The 18234-nt window shown below is 38.3% G+C and overlaps 1 protein-coding gene across 3 annotated transcripts in view; it reads left to right on the top strand.

The window, feature by feature from the left end:
* abcc1 (ATP binding cassette subfamily C member 1) overlaps positions 1 to 18234 on the top strand; it is a 65673-nt gene extending 47439 nt beyond the window's left edge. The window contains exons 20-32 of one of the 3 annotated variants that reach the window (XM_031892517.1): positions 368 to 397; positions 1993 to 2068; positions 2188 to 2305; positions 3276 to 3483; positions 3852 to 4162; positions 7561 to 7760; positions 8429 to 8555; positions 10531 to 10632; positions 11107 to 11253; positions 11829 to 11987; positions 12966 to 13132; positions 13256 to 13450; positions 14119 to 18234. In XM_031892517.1, coding sequence (XP_031748377.1) covers positions 368 to 397; positions 1993 to 2068; positions 2188 to 2305; positions 3276 to 3483; positions 3852 to 4162; positions 7561 to 7760; positions 8429 to 8555; positions 10531 to 10632; positions 11107 to 11253; positions 11829 to 11987; positions 12966 to 13132; positions 13256 to 13450; positions 14119 to 14227 — 1949 coding nt within the window. In that variant the 3' untranslated portion in view covers positions 14228 to 18234. 3 annotated transcript variants of the gene reach the window in all.

Raw genomic sequence — 18234 nt, 5'->3', positions numbered from 1 at the left:
GCTATCAGAAGCCCTGTAGCATTAATATCTAGTCTTTTTGGTTTACTTTTCATTGTGGATATTATAAAGGGAAAATTATAAAGTAAATAGTCCATGGTATAGATTTTAGAAATAGACAGTGTATGGAGCTTAGCTCCATTCTAGCATTCAGAGGGGAATACAAAACTTCTATGAGCAATGGCTACAAAATCTGATATTGGGTAGAAAAGCCAGCAAGGTTAGCCTTTCAGTTTTATAGTAGAGTCTGGCACATGGTAGGTTTGGTTCTTGTGGTGCATGGGCATCTCTTGATTTAATGGATAGATTGTTGTTGCCCTGCAAACGTAACCTTTACATTGTCTTCCTTTCTGTGCTGCATTGATTCCAGCAAACACAACAGAAGTTGAAGAGGAGGAAGGTTTGTCTTACAGCATGCTGTGTTTGATGTTTAAATGCACGTGTTCTACTTCTGTATTGTGTTTTTAGTAGAAATTAGTATTTTTGTTGGTCACAGATTGAATGAAGGTTTCTGGTTGCATCTTAGAAAATAAGACAATGAAAAGAAAATAGACATTGTTTTGATAACAGTAGCGTGGAGATGTCACTTGTAATAAGGAAAATAAAGATGAACCTAAGATGAACCAGCTGATTAAATTACTTATGACTGGAAAAGAAACATTAAGGCTGATGCCACATGGGGCTGATTCTCAGCCTGTGGAAAAACTCAGGCCGAGAATCAGTCCCTCCATAATTTTGGCCCAGGTGCAGGCACACAAAGCAGATATTCGCTCTGAAATGCTGTTATCCACCACTTGTCCCTGCGCCCGAAACCATTGTGTTGGCCCAGGCACAGGGACAAGAGGCAGGAAAGTTAACAGGCTGATGCCAGTCTGGGCTTTTCCACAGGTGAGAATTAGCATTAAATAGGAGAATTTGGTTTGATTACTGTACTGCTGTCACTTATGCAGGTAATGACTTTGTATCTTCTCATGTCAACAGTGATATTAAGGGGGTTGCCTCTTCTGGCTACCCCAGCAAATCATTTATTACTAGGTGAGAACCAAGGAGTAGCTTCACCTTGCAAATTGCAAACAGTCTTCCTCTTTGGCAGTACACCTGAGTTTTTATGCAACCAAAACTTTCCTCTAAGTCTTAAATTCAAAAATGAACACCTAGTTTGAGACCACTGAAGGCACTGGTTGGGGACCATTGATCTAGAATGGTGATCCCCCAACCAGTGGCTTGTGAGCAACATGTTGCTCCCCAACCCCTTGGATGTTGATTCCAGTGGCCTCAATTTTTGAATTCCTGGCTTGGAGGCAAGTTTTTGGTACTGCCAAACAGAGCCTCATGTAGGCTGACAGTCTACATAAGGGCCTACCAAATAGCCAATCATAGCCCTTATTTGGCACCCCCAGTAACATTTATCATGCTGCCCAACTCTTTTTACACTTGAATGTGGCTCACGGGTAAAAAAAAGTTGGGGACATCTGATCTAGAATATAGGTTATACTTACTACTTGTTAGGCCTGTGCTATATACAGTAACTAGATTTCTAGCCAAACACATACTCCTAAATGCACTGTCCAACCTCTTTTAAAAGGAATAAGAAGGGTAGTTCTGCATGCTTTGGGAAGTAAATGCAATGGTTAAAAACTGTCATTGCTGCAGTGGGTGACAGCCCCTTTCTGCCAGAGCATTGAATGGAATTGTTTGCTTTTGTAGTACGGTTTTTCATGTAACTGGCTTAATATTCAGGTAATTTCAAGTAATGTGTGAAAATCCTCTCCCACCATCTGGTGGTTTTTAGAAGGCACTCTGATTAGTGTAAACTTTTTGCTGTTACCCAGAATGATTCATTAAAGTGACTATTTCATCCAGTTGTATTCTGGTTCGTTGAATTGCGCAGTTGACGTGTGCCAAATATAAACAAGAAATGTAAGTTTTTTGAATAATATCCCGTATAATGAAGAAGCTTCTCTAAAATGCCACCTTTTTCCTCCACTCCCATAGAAGCACCAAGTCCAGTCCCTTCAGAAGAAAAACGTTTGGAGAATGGAATTTTAAGAAATGAAAGGAATTTACAGAGGTGTGTATCAGAAATCATGCAGTTGCAGTCATTCCACTTCTTATTGCAGCTTTAGCACATTTATCTTTTTGCATGTTAGCTCCTTAGCACTTTCATATACATTTTCTCTTTAATTTCAGACAATTAAGTGCATCCTCTGAAACCAAGTCTTTGAATCAGAACAAGACAGGAGATTTAAACAGCTCAGAAAAAGATGATTGGAAACTGACTGAAGCAGACAAAGCCAAAACAGGAAGGGTAAGCCACACCCCCTTGTCTGTTTAGTTTTATTATTATTATGATCCTCTTAAAGCAGGGGTGGCCAATACGTCGATAGCGGTCCACCAGTTGATCCCCCGTGGATTTCTGGTGGACTGCGATGAAGCCGGGGATGCGGAAGTGCCGCGTGAATGCATACGTATGCTGTGTCGCGTATATACGGCGTATATACGCCGCACTTCCGCATCCCCGGCTTCATTGGTCGATCGCGGACGAAAAAAGTCTGCCCATCCCTGTCTTACAGTGTATAGCGCAGACATATTCAGCGCACTGAATTACAGGTCAGTCCCTGCTCTAGTGAAGCTTGCAGTGTGAGATCACACAAACTTTATACAGGTATGAGTTATAGGAAGGCCATCTCCCATATTTTAATGAAATAATTCAAAAAGTTTAACATTATTTTCTTTTTCTCTGTAAAAATAAAACAATACCTTGTACTTCATCCCAACTAAGATATAATGAATCCTTATTGGAGGCAAACAGTCCAATTGGGTTTATTTAATGTTTAAAGGATTTTTTAGTAGACTTAAGGTATGGAGATCCAAATTACAGAAAGACCCTTTATCCCTTTGTCCTGAGCATTCTGGATAATAGGTCCCATACCTGTAGATAAAATTATCAGGAACCAGTTAACCTGCCTGTGTATTTGTGGAGTGTGGAAGAAAACAACCAGAGTTCCAGGTGACCACACCCTTTTTTGAGACGACTGCAAACAGCTGTAGCTGTTTAAGGTTTTAAAGGGCCAAATAATGAAGAAAATCCTTTAGAGATGAGATTCCTTCTGATCAAGCTTTTTAGTATATTTTATGAAGTTTCACTTTCATTTAACAGATGTGGACCTTAAGAGAGATTTCGGGTTTATTAATGGTGCACATGTTTTACACAAGTGTAGTATCATATTAAATCTCAGTAAGTCTCCAGGCTAAAATTTTTCTTTCATGTTTGATAGGTAAAGCTGGCAGTATTCTGGGAGTATATGAAAGCCATCGGACTGTTTCTTTGCTTCCTAAGCATTTTTCTTTTTATGTGCAACCATGTTGCATCTTTGGCCTCTAACTATTGGCTTAGTCTGTGGACAGATGACAAGGTTGTTAATGGGACACAACAAAATACTACAATGAGGCTGAGTGTTTATGGAGCTTTGGGATTCTCACAAGGTATGCTGAGGTTTCTTCTGATTGACAGTACTAAGCATTAGGCTTATCATGTATTTCTTGTGTTATTTTATAAGTAAATGGGATCATACATAGAGATAAGAAGCACAACTGTTGGTCACACTGCAATGCACTCTGTAGAGTTCTCTGGGGAAGGAAAATTTAGTGGGACACTGCTGCTGTTTTAGGGCACCTTAGGGCATCTCTCTAGCTCTTGTGGATGAAAACAACCTTTACTGAAAATGAACAGTTCTTGTCTGGTAGCTATGGGTTACTGCAAACTAATACTGCAGGGTAAAAAATAGCTTAACCTGATCATTCTGAGGCTAATGAAGCAGAAGGTAACGTGTGTCACTTTCTTCCCATTGTAGGCATTGCAGTGTACGGATATTCTACGGCTGTATCCCTAGGAGGGATTCTTGCATCCCGGTTCCTTCACACAGATTTGCTGCACAATGTCCTGCGGTTTCCTATGAGCTTCTTTGAACGGACCCCAAGTGGGAATCTTGTAAACCGTTTTTCAAAGGAAATAGACACCATTGACAATACCATCCCTCAGATCATTAAGATGTTCATGGGGTCCCTGTTTAATGTCATCGGTGCATGTGTTATCATTCTAACTGCAACCCCCATAGTCGCTGTAATCATTCCACCCCTTGGTCTGGTTTACTTCTTTGTACAGGTAAATATAAATTGAGGAATCCTTCTCATAAGATATTTATTTTGTTATTCTTGCACAGAGCAGTGTTGAGCATGCTGGTCCTAACAATATCACATTGCTGCATGATGTGGTAGATTAGTGCAGGCACACTACTGGTTTTCCAGCAGTCACTGAGAGACTGGATGAGATGAGGAGCCCTTCAGTTCTTTGGGCTAATGAGCATTTGTACTTGCCCATACGATCATCTGGCAGAATGATTTATTGACTTGCCGACCCAACAAAGTGGTTCCCTGTTGCTCTGTATTTTGACCTTAGTGCAGTCACCTTTAGCGAGAATGGTGAGCAAAGGCTGCATCAGGATATGTAGCTTGGAGGAGCAATAGTGCGTGCATGACCTTGATGTTAATGCCTGTGCTTTAAATCCTCTTCGTATGGATTTTTATAGTGATGGTTTCACTTTAAATTTAGCATAAAGCCAGACAACGCAGCAAGAAATCTTGCAGTGGGGCCCTAAAATTAGTCTGTAAGAAGTCTATAAAAATAGCACATTCGTTATTTTTACTAATAAGTCATTCTTTTATTTGAGCATCAGTGTTGTTTATACATAAGTTTCTTTAACTTACATAAATTGCATATGTCTAGGAGGCCCAATGATGTCGCTGTGGGATCCATTAATTAGTCATTTCACTGCTAAAAAGTTCATATAGGAGACACTCAGTAAATAGATATCAATATAAACAGCTGACATTTGCTCTATAATAAGCAGTTTATGTAAACAGTGAATCAGTCAGTTCATTGGGGGGCAGTGGAGTTTGCCCCTGCCATCCCCAGTCAAGAATCTCTACATTGTCTTTAGGTTAATACGTAAGTTTTTCGGCAGTTTTTTGTGGAAGTTATGTAGATTGCATACATTTTGACATAACTTTCTCAGTGTAGCCGGGCCCCATTCCAAAGAAGATTTTACTGGGCCTGGTACAATTTCCCCTCCAATGGTGGCCCAAGGTAAAAGCATATATTTTTGGGGCAAAACCCTACCCTGTGTGAGCAATGACAGGCAGATGCTTCACCTGTCAATTTTGCTGCCACCATGGGGAGAGGTGCCTCAGGCAGTAGCGCCCCGACAAGTTGCCACGGGTGGGGAAAAAGCCACTGCTAGTAACTCTAAGAGCTGAAATTCTAGTTATTAAACCAAATGTTCAGAGTGCAGAGCACTCTCTTCTCTAGCGATGCAGCCCCCCCTCGACCTGCTCTGATGCTGAATTTCTGAGCAAGGTGGGGGTGATGCCCCTGCTGTCAGTGTATATTAAATATTAATGATTTATATTTGCAACTGTCCAGTTGACCAGTGTTGGTAAAAGAGCCCCAAAGTACTTTCCGAAGACTGCAACTTTCAAACCATCTTTCCCTCCTTCAAATGAATCTGTGAACTCTGCCCATAGCAGATGCTGAGGATATCATATGGGGACCAGTCAGAAATGCTGTACTTAGTATATTATATAGCCAGCACCTTCTGCAAGCAGAGCATTTGCCATTCTTTTGAATACATAGTAAGTACAGTTGGGAGAGAAGTACAAAAGTTCCTGGTGCAGTGAATATTATGAATCAGGGCTGTATGATTTACTGGTGAGGCTGTCTGCGTTCCTTGTGTTGACATTTTTATGCATGCATTAAAACTCTGTATATTTCAACTGACATGGCAATAAAAAGGTGAGTTTACATTCATTATATAAACTACTTAAAGGGTATAATTGAAGATGCTTCTCACATATTTTCCACATAATGTATTATAACATCACATTAAATATACTGTGAATAGCAAACAGTGATATGGAAACCATGGATCGTAAAGTGTAGAATATGTAATAAATTACATTGTTCCAGTTCTTTAGAGAAATGCTGTGGTGTAGCACTTTAACACCTGAAAAATATATAGTTAAAGGGGAACTATCATGAAAATAAAAACTTTTAAATATGTCAATTAAAAATTCTGTTGTTTCTGAAATAACAAAATAGTGAAGAGTTACTTGATTATATCAGAAACAGTACAGAATATTTATTTTATTTAGAACAATGTTTGTTAATATGATAAAGCTAATACTAAAATTTCAGTTTTATGATAGTTTCACATCATATATACATATATATATATATATATATATATATATATATATATATATATATATATATATATATATATATATATATATATATATATATATATATATAAATAAATAAATAAATGCAAACTGCTCTTTGTCTGCATTCATCAGCTTGTAACCTGGTCTGCCTATGTGTTGGACTTCCCTTTGTTTGTTTGGGGGATATTGATGCAAAGTGCATTGCAGTTGATTGCCCTAAGTGGAAAACCTGCAATAGTGCGAGGCACAAAATGAATGTGTTTTAAGGACAGAACAACTTGATAACTTAAGAAGGGGTTCTATTATGTCTTAAAATCATTCTCCTGCCGGCCAGCCACATAGGGCTACCAAATAGCCAATCACAGCCTTTATTTGGTACCCCAAGGTACACTTTTTTGTTTACATAATTTTTACATTTAAATGTTGCTTATGGGTAAAAAAAAGTTTGGGGACCCCTGGCCTAGAGGATAGGGATCCTTTCATCAGCATAAGGAGTTGGATTTCCAGTTACATAGTTACATAGGGTTGAAAAAAGACCAGAGTCCATCAAGTTCAACCCATCCAAATAACCCCAGCACACACAACCCACACCTACCAATCTATACTATCACATACATGAACTATGTATACAACCACTAATAGAGCATAAAGGTTAGGGAGAAACCTTTGATCCCCAGTCCTGCATACAGGTTTGAAAAACCCATTATTCAGAAAGCTCCCACAGACTCCCTTTTAAACAAGTAATTCTAATTTTTTCTCTGTAAAAGTAAAACAGTACCTTGTACTTGCTCTGAACTAAGATAGAATTCATCATTATTGTAGGCAAAACAATCCTTTTGGGTTTATTTGATGTTTAAATGATTTTCAGCAGACTTATATATGGAGATCCAAATTGCAGAAAGACCCCTTTTCTGGAAAATCCAAGTCCCGAGCATTCTGGATAATAGATCCCATGCCTGTATTATGGGAAGACCTCAAAAAAGCTGTGCATGCGTATACATACTTCTGAGCTCAACGCATTGTGTTTTGTAAAAGACTTTTAGTTGGTTACAGGAAATATTTGGAACCTGTTATTCCCTTTAAGGGAGGTATTGTTGCTAGTAGGATGCATAATACTTTGCAAGGGCCACCAATGTAGAAAAAAACAGCACAAGTTGAAATGGTGCAGCAGGATAACATTTTGTTCAACCCACTAGTGACCGTTATTTTGAAGCCAATGCATTTACTGCTGTTTTTGGTGTTTTTTTCCTTTAGCGTTTAACCATTTTAAAACTTTTTCAGAGGTTTTATGTCGCCACGTCACGGCAGCTGAAAAGACTCGAGTCCGTCAGCAGATCTCCTGTATATTCACATTTCAATGAGACTCTCTTAGGATCCAGTGTCATTCGAGCTTTTGGGGAACAGAAGCGCTTTATACAGATCAGTGACTTTAAAGTTGATGAAAACCAGAGGGCTTACTACCCTAGCATTGTCTCTAACAGGTACCCTCTGCACTTTCCTTGGCTACACATGGAATGTTTCCCCTGAAACTGGGCATTATAACAAGCACTGTACTAGAATGCAGTATATTGTAAGGATAAAATAATGGTACCATGCAAACTATGGAACTGGTATTGATAATGTTGGCCATACTGCTGCTAAGAACATATAGCCGTCTGTGATATTGTAGCATAATATGGCAACGACATGGAAAATTAAGATTCTTTAGAAAGATAAAGATACCCTTTAATATGTTTCCTAAGTACTACAACTGCTATGTTAAAATTGTACCACAATGACACCAGGAGTTTTAGTACATTTTAAGATCTGGTCATTTAATAAGTTTGCTTTCGGAGAGTCCCATACATGGGGAAGATAAACTGCCAACTCAATCTGAAGGAGATGAATTGGCAGCTTAAATCTGCCCATGTATGGCCACATTGAGTCAACCACAGTCTTTTCCCTTCTCTATTACAGTACCTCAACTGTGCAAAATATATATAACCATATTCCTTGTTCAATTAAAGCCAAATCGCCTTCCTTAATGAAAACACAAATGCATGAGTGTTCCCTAAATTATAGAAGACATAATTGTTACTGTGCATTGAAGCTCTGCCGATAATATGGCTGCTGCACATTGACTTTGATCTGTATCTGTTTCTTTCTGTAGGTGGTTGGCAATCCGTCTGGAGTTTGTTGGCAACTGCATCGTTCTTTTTGCCTCTCTCTTTGCTGTGATTTCTAGAACAACGCTTAGCCCTGGACTTGTTGGACTTTCTGTCTCTTACGCTTTACAGGTAACTGAAACTAACATCTGTCTAGTTTTACTGTTTAGGTTTAATTCTAGAAATACATCACCCAAATAAGTTGGCCTGTTTAATGACCCAGCAACACAGCAATATTCCTGTGTTCTCTATGTAATTACTATGAATATACACAGTAGTCCTTCTGCATGTGACACACTGCAGGTTTATCATCTAAATTCAGCCTTCTTCCGAACCCTGATACAATCCACAGTTTCCTACTGGAAAACTGTCGGTGTGTATACACTGTGTCATTTTTAGCCACAGCAAAGTATTAACTCAGTGGCTGCCTTGGCAGTGTCTGCTTTATAAAGTCATAATTATCTCTGTTTAAACAGATCTCGCCATGCCGAAGAGCCAGCACTTCCATACTGGAAAGATGTCTGAGATGCATTTAGCTCTTTGGATATTGCTTGCAAAATTCCTTATAAAGTAATGCTTTGCATGGTTAAAATAAATCACACTTCAGTTTGAAGAAGACAGCATTTTGAGACAAATTACATTTTTTAACTTTCTCATTTATTGTCGTGATTTAACAGGAATACTAAAATTAAATTTGATCATTAAATGATATGCATTAATTGCTCTGGAAACCCTTAGCAGTTAAAGAAGAACTAAAGCCTAACTCGAGAACTAGCGAAGAAATGTTGCACGTTTAGGCTTTGTGGTTCTGTACCAGCCCACGTCAACCACAGCCTTTAGCAGGGAAGATCTGTGCCTCCAAAGATGCCAAGGCCCAGATTTTTGGCGAGGCCACAAAGGCCTAGCCTAAGGCGGCAACAATTTACGGGGGGCATGCCGCACCGAAATTCTGAAATTTGCTGCCATACGGAGCAATGGGGACCCCTCCATACTGCTCCGTATGTGAGTACAACTGGACTCGCAAGTGCCCTGCGGGAGTGGGGGGATTTGCGAATGTGCGTAGAGTGTAATGCGCATGCACGGAGGGTTACAAATCCAGCGCTGGATTACAAATCCGGCGCTGAAGATGCCCCCAGTAGCTCCCCATCATGTTTTCTGCCGATTCCCTGTACATACTCTGTGCTGCTGCCACTTACCTGAGCTTAGGGACTGACTCAAAATATGCTGTATATATATAATGTCACAATATAAGGCTGATTAGTAATTAAGTCAGAGTCACATTATATACAGCTCAGAAACCAGTGCAATTTGCATCAGAAATAATCAGCCCTGTAGCATAAACTTCTAAGATAAACAAACCTCAATTTCTGCATGATGATTTTTCACAAGCCCTAAGTTAAGCTTCTCAACAGCTGCCCAGACCCAACATGGTGAGCTCCTGTGACAGGCCTGGATCTTTACTGTAATGAGACGCTGAAACTTTAGGCTGGTGCAGTAAGATCAGTACATAAAATTTGGCATGTCTAGTCAAATCCATGTTTAGGATTTAGTTCCCCTTTAACAAGAGCCGGCTGCACTTATAGGCAGTATTTAATTCATTTTGCTCAGTTCATGTATATGAGGTGGACCTGTGCGCTCTGCAACAAGGGAACTGTTCTGATAGGGCCCCAAATGAGTTGTACCAAGCAAAAGTGGGCATGCCCTCTTGTGGGACATAGCCCATACTATACTTGCTGTAAGGTAACTGCTCTTCAAACTTACCCTCCTTCCTAGCAATATCACACAAACCCACATATGTAATAAAATGCACTAAATTTGCAGAGCAGTAACCCATAGCAATCAATGAAATGTTTGCTTTTAGATAGGTGACCAGTAAATTCTATCTGCTAATTGGTTGCTATGGATTGCTGCCCCTGGGCAAACTTAATGTCTTTTATTACATAACCCAAAAGTGTATTAGAACCTAAAATACATTTCTTTCTGAAAAAAATGAGCTGCAAAGGCCTTGTTTGTTGCAATTATTATATAGTGCCATCATATGTATATGTTGTAAAGGATAAATATCAATGTTGGTTAGGTAGGTTCATCCACTGTGGTACTCTTACAGGTCACTACTTATCTGAACTGGCTGGTACGAATGTCTTCTGAACTGGAAACAAATATTGTTGCAGTGGAGAGAGTGAAAGAATATGCTGACCTCAAGCAGGAGGTAAGTAGCTTGGTTCTTCACATTTGTCATGGAAGTTCAGCACATCTGCCTGACTTCAATACAAGTTCTTTATCTAACAAACTTGAATGTCTTGAAGGGGGCAGTTGTCTTATGACTCGGGGTAATGTGATGGTTCTTTATTTTGTTCACAAATGGAAAAGTAATAGACGCTTGGGAGACTCACTTGTTTATCTATATACTACTAAACAGTGATCTACCAAGCTGAAACTAGAGAGATCATAGGCAACCTTAGACATGCTTATGGTTAAATGGTTACGATTGGTTGTCTGTTACTGGACCGACATGCAGGTTTCAGGGGGAATCAAGAGCATTCATGGTTTATTGGCTATAAATGTAGGATGTTGTCATTTTAAACTGAGGTCAAGTCTAATAATCAGTTGTGCTGCAGTTAAACTGGGCAATTATAGGCTTATCAAAGGCTTTTTTTGTTATTGTAATTTGTTTCTTGCCCAGGCTGCATGGACTGTTCAAGAGACTGCACCAGAAGCCACATGGCCACATGAAGGGAAAATTGAGTTTCGTGGCTATGGCTTGCGATACCGTGAAGATTTGGACCTGGCTCTTAAAAACATAAATGTTACTATACAGGGAGGAGAAAAGGTATGTTTCAGTTAGGCCCTGACAAAATAACTTTACAACATACTATCATTTGTTTTAAACATTGTTTAAACTTTTCTGATTTCTTTTTCAATACTTTAGCTGTAATTGAATTAAATTAAAGAAACATTTTTTTACCCATTATATATAGGCCTTTTGCCGAGCTTTCTTAAAGAGCCATCAATATGGAATTTATTAGATTTTACATATTTCATTTTCATCCATTGGTTATTTTACCTTTCTAGAAGGCAGTTCAGTTGCTCAAAATCTTAATTTCTTCCTTAAGCATGAGTGCCCTGCTAAGCCTTTGGTCAATATTTGCTCTAATTAGTCCCATCATACAGGTCCTTCCTACTGTATAAGTAATATAACAGCCTGTAGAACATGATGTGTGGCTGTACCCACAGCAAGCTGTACCCAGACAGCAGGGACTATAAATTAAGGCAATAAAATCTGTGTGAGGCTAAGAGCATTATGTATAGCAACTCTTGTCTTGAGGTGTAGGAATCCCCTTGCACTTAGAAGGAAGCCTCTGCAGCTCTAAAACTATAAATATAATTTGTGTTTATTCTGTGCAGGTTGGAATAGTTGGCAGAACAGGAGCTGGAAAATCCTCTCTGACACTGGGCCTGTTTCGCATAAATGAAGCTGCTGCTGGGGAGATAGTCATAGACGGGTGCAACCTAGCCAAAATTGGTCTTCATGACCTCCGTTTCCGAGTCACTATTATCCCACAGGTAGGAATTGATTAGTTTTTATATAAGGAGTATGTGTGACAGCTCTAACAATTTTTGATTTGATGCTTAATTTAATGTTCTGGGTAAAAGTATTCTTTCTTTTTTTTATCTAATACTTTGGTTGGTAATTCAGTTTATGGCAGCTTGGTTTGCATTGCTTGATATTAGCAGGTGTTCTATATCTATTCACCAGAATGTAAATATATGTAGTATATTTAACTCCCTGCACAAGACATATCTGCTCTCACTTATTAACATACGACCACATATTCCTGCAGGCTTTTTGAAGTGGGACTTCAGTTTGCAATTTTAGACCACTTGGGTTGAGAAACTACAAGTCTGAGCTATAATAGCTTTTGTGTGGCCAGTTTAAAGTAATATCAAACAATAATAACTGTATAGTTTCAGGAAAATTGGGTGGGGCAGTTATTTTCTTCAATATAGTTAGTGTTCACAGCTTTATTTTAGCCTAATGTGTCCAAGTATTCTGTTTGATACTTAAAGGAATACATTAATGCTTTTGGTTCAATAATATAGATAATAATTCCATGATTATGAACCCCCAAGTGCAGTTGTGGACACAGAAAGAATTGCAGCAGTGCTGCCTTTGTCATGTCTGTTGATGCAGGCAAACCCATTTTTAAAGATGGCAGTAGCTCGAGGCTTCCCACAGCAGCCAACGTCTGGCGCACACATATGTTGAAATAGAACGTCAGAAGTGATATCATCCTTACTTAATGTCAACTTTGCCATATTGGCTGCAATTGTGTCTGGCTCATTGACCTTTTTAGGCCACAATGACACTGGATTAACATTAAATTGTTGGTTTAAAAAAAAAAAAAAAAAATTGTCTAAAACTGCACACTGCAAACTTTGTACACTGTGAATCTATAAGCAAAAGATGTCCGTACAATTTGGGTATATGAATAATTTTACCTTGGAAATGGAACATGGTATAGCATATGTGTGTTTCTGTAGGATCCAGTCTTGTTTTCTGGGACCCTGAGGATGAACCTGGATCCATTTGACAAGTACACAGATGATGATATCTGGACATCTCTGGAGCTTGCGCACCTGAAGAGATTTGTTGCCAATCTCCCTGACAGACTCAATCATGAATGTGCAGAAGGAGGGGAAAATCTCAGGTACGATTTCTATTTTTTTTTTTTTTTTTTTACACTCATATTCTTGAATGTGTGTTCATAAAAATCAATCTTCATTCATTGAGTCTAGAGCTTTTAGAAAAATGTGTTGTGACTATTTTTCAGCATTGGCCAACGGCAGCTGGTGTGCTTGGCACGTGCTCTTCTCCGAAAGACCAAAATCTTGGTGTTGGATGAAGCCACTGCTGCGGTGGATTTGGAAACTGATGGACTAATTCAGTCGACCATAAGAAAAGAGTTTCAAGATTGCACAGTTATAACCATTGCACATCGACTCAACACCATCATGGATTACACAAAGTAAAGCATTTTAAGTTGCATTAAGTATATGTCTTAGAAATGTAAACCGTGGGATAGACTGGGCTGCATGCAATACAAACAACACCCTTATAACTAGCCATTACTTGCCTATTATATAGTTAAACTAATGGGAATAGGTAATAAAAGGTGCAACGTTTTCTACAGGTCAAATCACCTATAATCAACCAATAAACAGGTAGCAGTTATTAGTCACTTGTTAAAAAGACAGGGTACTGCACTAGGGCAAACATTGGTTATATTTGGGATAAGGGTGCCCTCTGAATTATTGCCAGTGGCTTGAAAGTTACTGATGGCTTTTTTGCTCTCTGGAAGTTCATTATACTCAACTGGCATTAGTTCCATATAAGTGCTACTGAGCACAGTGTAGTCTAGTAGAGTTTTTATTTATAGTCTAGATGGGGATGTAAATTGCATAGTTGGCTTCTTTTTTTCCAGCAGTGTTTAATTACCAATTGATAGTATCCATTCAATAACTAAAGACAATGCATTTAAACTTTTCTTATAATGTTTTGGGGGGGTGCAGCATTCGGACAAAATCATAGAAATCAGAAATCATAGAATATTTGATAAAATACCTATTTCCTCCCTTAGAATTGTTTCATATGAAGTTCAACACTTTAAATTCTTTAATGTATTTTGTCTCTTAGGGTTATAGTCTTGGACAAAGGACAAGTTGTGGAGTTTGATTCTCCAAGCAACCTTCTTCAACAACAAGGAATTTTCTTTAATATGGCCAAAGATTCTGGCCTAGTGTAATTTCTGTAGTACTGTTTTCTCATTTTTTGGGATGAAATGCACTTTCTGACAAGAAGAAGACTCACTGACCAAGTGTTACTGAAATGTGTTCTGAAACAAGACTTTCCACCACATCTGTACAGAAATGATTGTAAGCACTCACGTGCATTTACTTTACCTTGGTTTGATCTTTTTGCAGAACAACTTGATGCTGACTGGAATTTTTCAGATATCCTAAATTATTTAAGCCACCACAGTCCCCTGCATATCATGCAGTTATGCCAAGTTCCAATTTCTGTTTTCTGTATAGATTCTGTTGAGTTGGTTTCACCTGCCCACTGAATGTAAAACTGTGCATCAGTTTCTGGTGTGGGTCGGTGAGCCATCAGATGCTGCACTTCTTCATTTCTCCTGTCGTTTCATACTTTGATGTAACTTTGTAGATATCGAGGGTTGGAATGACAAAAATAGTTGTACTGTTTTGTGCTAAACCTGCATTGCTAAGCTATAGCTGTTATGATGTTTGAAGATCACTTGAGTAGTAGTTGAGCAGCGCATGCCTGGACAGTTTCCATGCCCTTACGTATACAGGGACATGTTTTATTATTGTTGACTTAAATTATGGTTAATGTTTTTCACTAATGGGCAATGCGACTATGATTCTTTCCCTTCCCTAATTCCAAGCAATTCAAAATGTAATGCTTCGTGCCACATTAAGTTTTGTTCTTTTTGCCTTTAAAAGACCTCTGAGGAAAAAGGTGGCCATTATAGCAGCTTAATAGATGCCCAGAGCCTGGCCTCAGATTTCAATACGTCACACATTGAAGATGCCTGGATACCCAGTCAAGGTTGTTTTACTCACGTGGATCCTAACAGGTTGTCATACTTGGTCCAGTTTGCAAAAGCCACTAAGATAAGAGAACCAAGACAAAGGCACGAAGATAATTTTGCAGTTCTTCACTTTTCTTACACTTTCCATGTTGATTAAGTCAGAATACTATTATTCTTCTCATGGATGTTCTGTAGTATAATGGCTGACCTGCTCAAAGAATGGATGGCTGATATGATATGCGGCAAGTCTGACAACTGTGGCCCTTAAAGAGTGGTTTGTTTATTTTTGCTGTGGAATAATGTATGTAAAGCTCTTCACATAAAGCCTCAGGAAAAAAACACCATTCTTGCTATGGAGTTCAAAACGCTATATTTTTCCACACAAATGCTATTTTACTAAACAGCTATTATTCATATACTGTAAAGGGCCACTAAAATAACTCTTGTTACTTTCCATGTTATTTAATTTAATGGTCAAGAGAAAAATAGAATTATTTTTTTATTGGAGGGCTCCCCTAACTTCTGTAAAATCGAAGTGTCCATTTAAGAAGCAATTTGTGTTTTTTCATAGAAATATTCAGTTGTAGAGAAACAAATGTTTCAGTGCTAAAATTATATAATAAGGAAATGGTTTTTTTTCCATACAAAAAAAAAAAGGTATGGTGTTTATGATTTACTATGCCTAATGGTAGGGGATTTGCCAACTCTGTAATTTGGTAAACTTTGTAAACATGTGTTCGGTGTTTCATAGTACCACTGGGAAATGTCATTACTGTATCAAATTGGAACAGTTGCTCTGTTGTAGAATTGAATGAGCATTCTCGGTAATGGCCAAAGCTGCAGCTAAGAAATACCTGCCACTAATATATGGAACTGTTACAGTTTAAAGCTTTGCCATCTAAGCTAATAGAACTGCCACTGGGAAAAAATAAATTGGCATAAAAATTGTATTTAATAACAATGGTAAAAAAAAAAAAATGGAAATCAGTTAAAAGTTAAAGTATGAAAACCACAGGTTTAATAATGGGGAACTACTCCTTTAAAATCCCATGCCTGCTGTTAATTGCTCCCTAGCACCATTGTACTCTACTCAAAGCTGAGCTGATTTACTCTTTGGGCAGGGTCCACTACTTATCAAAGAAGCTGCTATGTATTTTCCTTTGGTGGCCATTTTTTTTTTTAAATACAGACATAGAAGATAAGCCTATGCCAAAATCTTACAACTTGCTTGTTAAATGGCCAGGTCTTCCCTGGAAACATATTTATTTCTTAAAGGTCTGATTTCTTCCATGTGCAATATGTTCATTCTAGTGCTTCTGTGCCATGCTAGGTTATATATTTATGCTAGTATATGTAGGCGGAATGAATATATTTAGATTCTGAATTTACTATCTTCTCAGCAATAGTGTGGGGTTTCCCCACCACATAGTAACAGCGTAAAAGAACTCCTAGGATTCTTCCCTTTGCTACCAAGTAGCATTACACTTTTGTACTGCAAAATATATATAGATCTATATTTTCCAAAATCCTTCATAACACCAGCATACTCTTACTGTAGAGCACGGATCAAAGCATTAGCCAATATTTTTTATTGTAGCCTTCAAAAAAGGGAAACTATTGCAACATGCCGTTGCAGCTTTAATCATCTCTATGCAGCAAAAGTTATCTAGATATATGCAGGAAGCTTGCGTCTGTTTTGGAGCTTAACATCTGTGTGCGTTCCCATCAGACAATAAGGCACGTTAAGAAACATAATTTAGCCAGTCAGAGGTAAAGGCATGCAGTTAAAAAATTGTTCTTGTTGCTCAAATGTAAGAAATTAAAATCTAAATCTTTTCTGACGCACTGTCAAAGGGAAAGTTTACCTTTATATTATCTTTACTATAAGCACTGGTGTAACTATGGAGGAAGCAGACCCCACAGTTGCAGGGGGATGTGGGAGACAGGGGGGTCTGGATTGGGGGGTCTGCTTCCTCCAAAGTTAAGAAAAACCCCCGTTCCACAGCTGCTCTCCTACATCTGCGGGGGTGGCGGGGTGGAGTAATGGAGGGTTTGCTTTGCACGCCTTATAGTTATGCCACAGGTTATTAGCAACTTTTTAATTGGTCTCCAGTATCTTTTTTTTTTTCTTTTTTAATTATTAGCCTTTCTATTCTGCCTCTTTCAGCATGCACCTGTAAATGCCCCCCCCCCCCCAACCCCACTCTGTAATTGGCCCTGTCAAAGTTCAAACTCAAGCTTCTAAACAAAAAAAAGGTAAATAATTAAGAAAAAAATGACCAATTGCAAGTATACTACTACTGTCTTTATCATATAAAGTTCATCGAAGGGGTGAACTATCCCTTTAAAACAAAAACTATTATAATCAATAAGATTATTCTTAAATATTTCACATGTTGAACTGTCAGGAGGTCAGTGGATAGTAATGAGCCTTCACCTACAGCCTGCAATACCCCCAGATTTTCTATTAGAGCCTTTCCATTTTGCTTACGATTAACGCTCCATAAATATATAACAATCTCAGGAACCAGGTGTTCTCCAGGTTTTAGGAATCTAGCGGGACAACGTCAGGCTGCCTGTATTTTGCAGTAAAACAGGCGCACAGGGGTGCTACTCTCTGCCTTGGCTTCTGCTCTTTTCCCTTTGCCTCAGAACACCACAGCCGTTATCATTTTTAGTGACAGAGAGAAGGAGCTACATTTCCCATCTGGCCTAATTCTGTCATTGGTTAAGGGCAACATTGATATTTGGAATAAAATGTTGCCGAGTCTCCTGCTACCTGCAAAACATTTTCATGCTTTAAACCATAAGTTTGGTCTTAAGGTGCTAGATAACTTTTGTACATCTTTAACAGGTAATTATTTATATGAAAAGAAGGCGTATTTCTTCAGGTCTCTTCTAAACAGATTCATATTTTTTTGTCTTTTTCAAAAAGGTCACATGAATGAATCAAACATGCCATCGAGTTGCTAGCTAGGTTGGGAGAATATGGTGATATATTACCTCGGTTAGACAAAATTTATTCTTAGGTTGAAACTATTTATTTTTTGCTAAGTTATATTATTCCTTAATCTCTTACAGAATGCTATTTTCTTTAGTAATTTGTTTTGTTTTTTTTTTTTTGTAACTATATTGAATATAATAATGGTATTTGTAAAGAACTTTAAAAATAAAAGTTGAAAATCATAATTATTCAA

The sequence above is a fragment of the Xenopus tropicalis genome, chromosome 9 (genome assembly GCF_000004195.4).
Source record: "Xenopus tropicalis strain Nigerian chromosome 9, UCB_Xtro_10.0, whole genome shotgun sequence".
Lineage (NCBI taxonomy): Eukaryota > Metazoa > Chordata > Amphibia > Anura > Pipidae > Xenopus > Xenopus tropicalis.
Note: the sequence above shows the minus strand (reverse complement) of the source record. Positions and strands in the feature narration are given on the sequence as shown.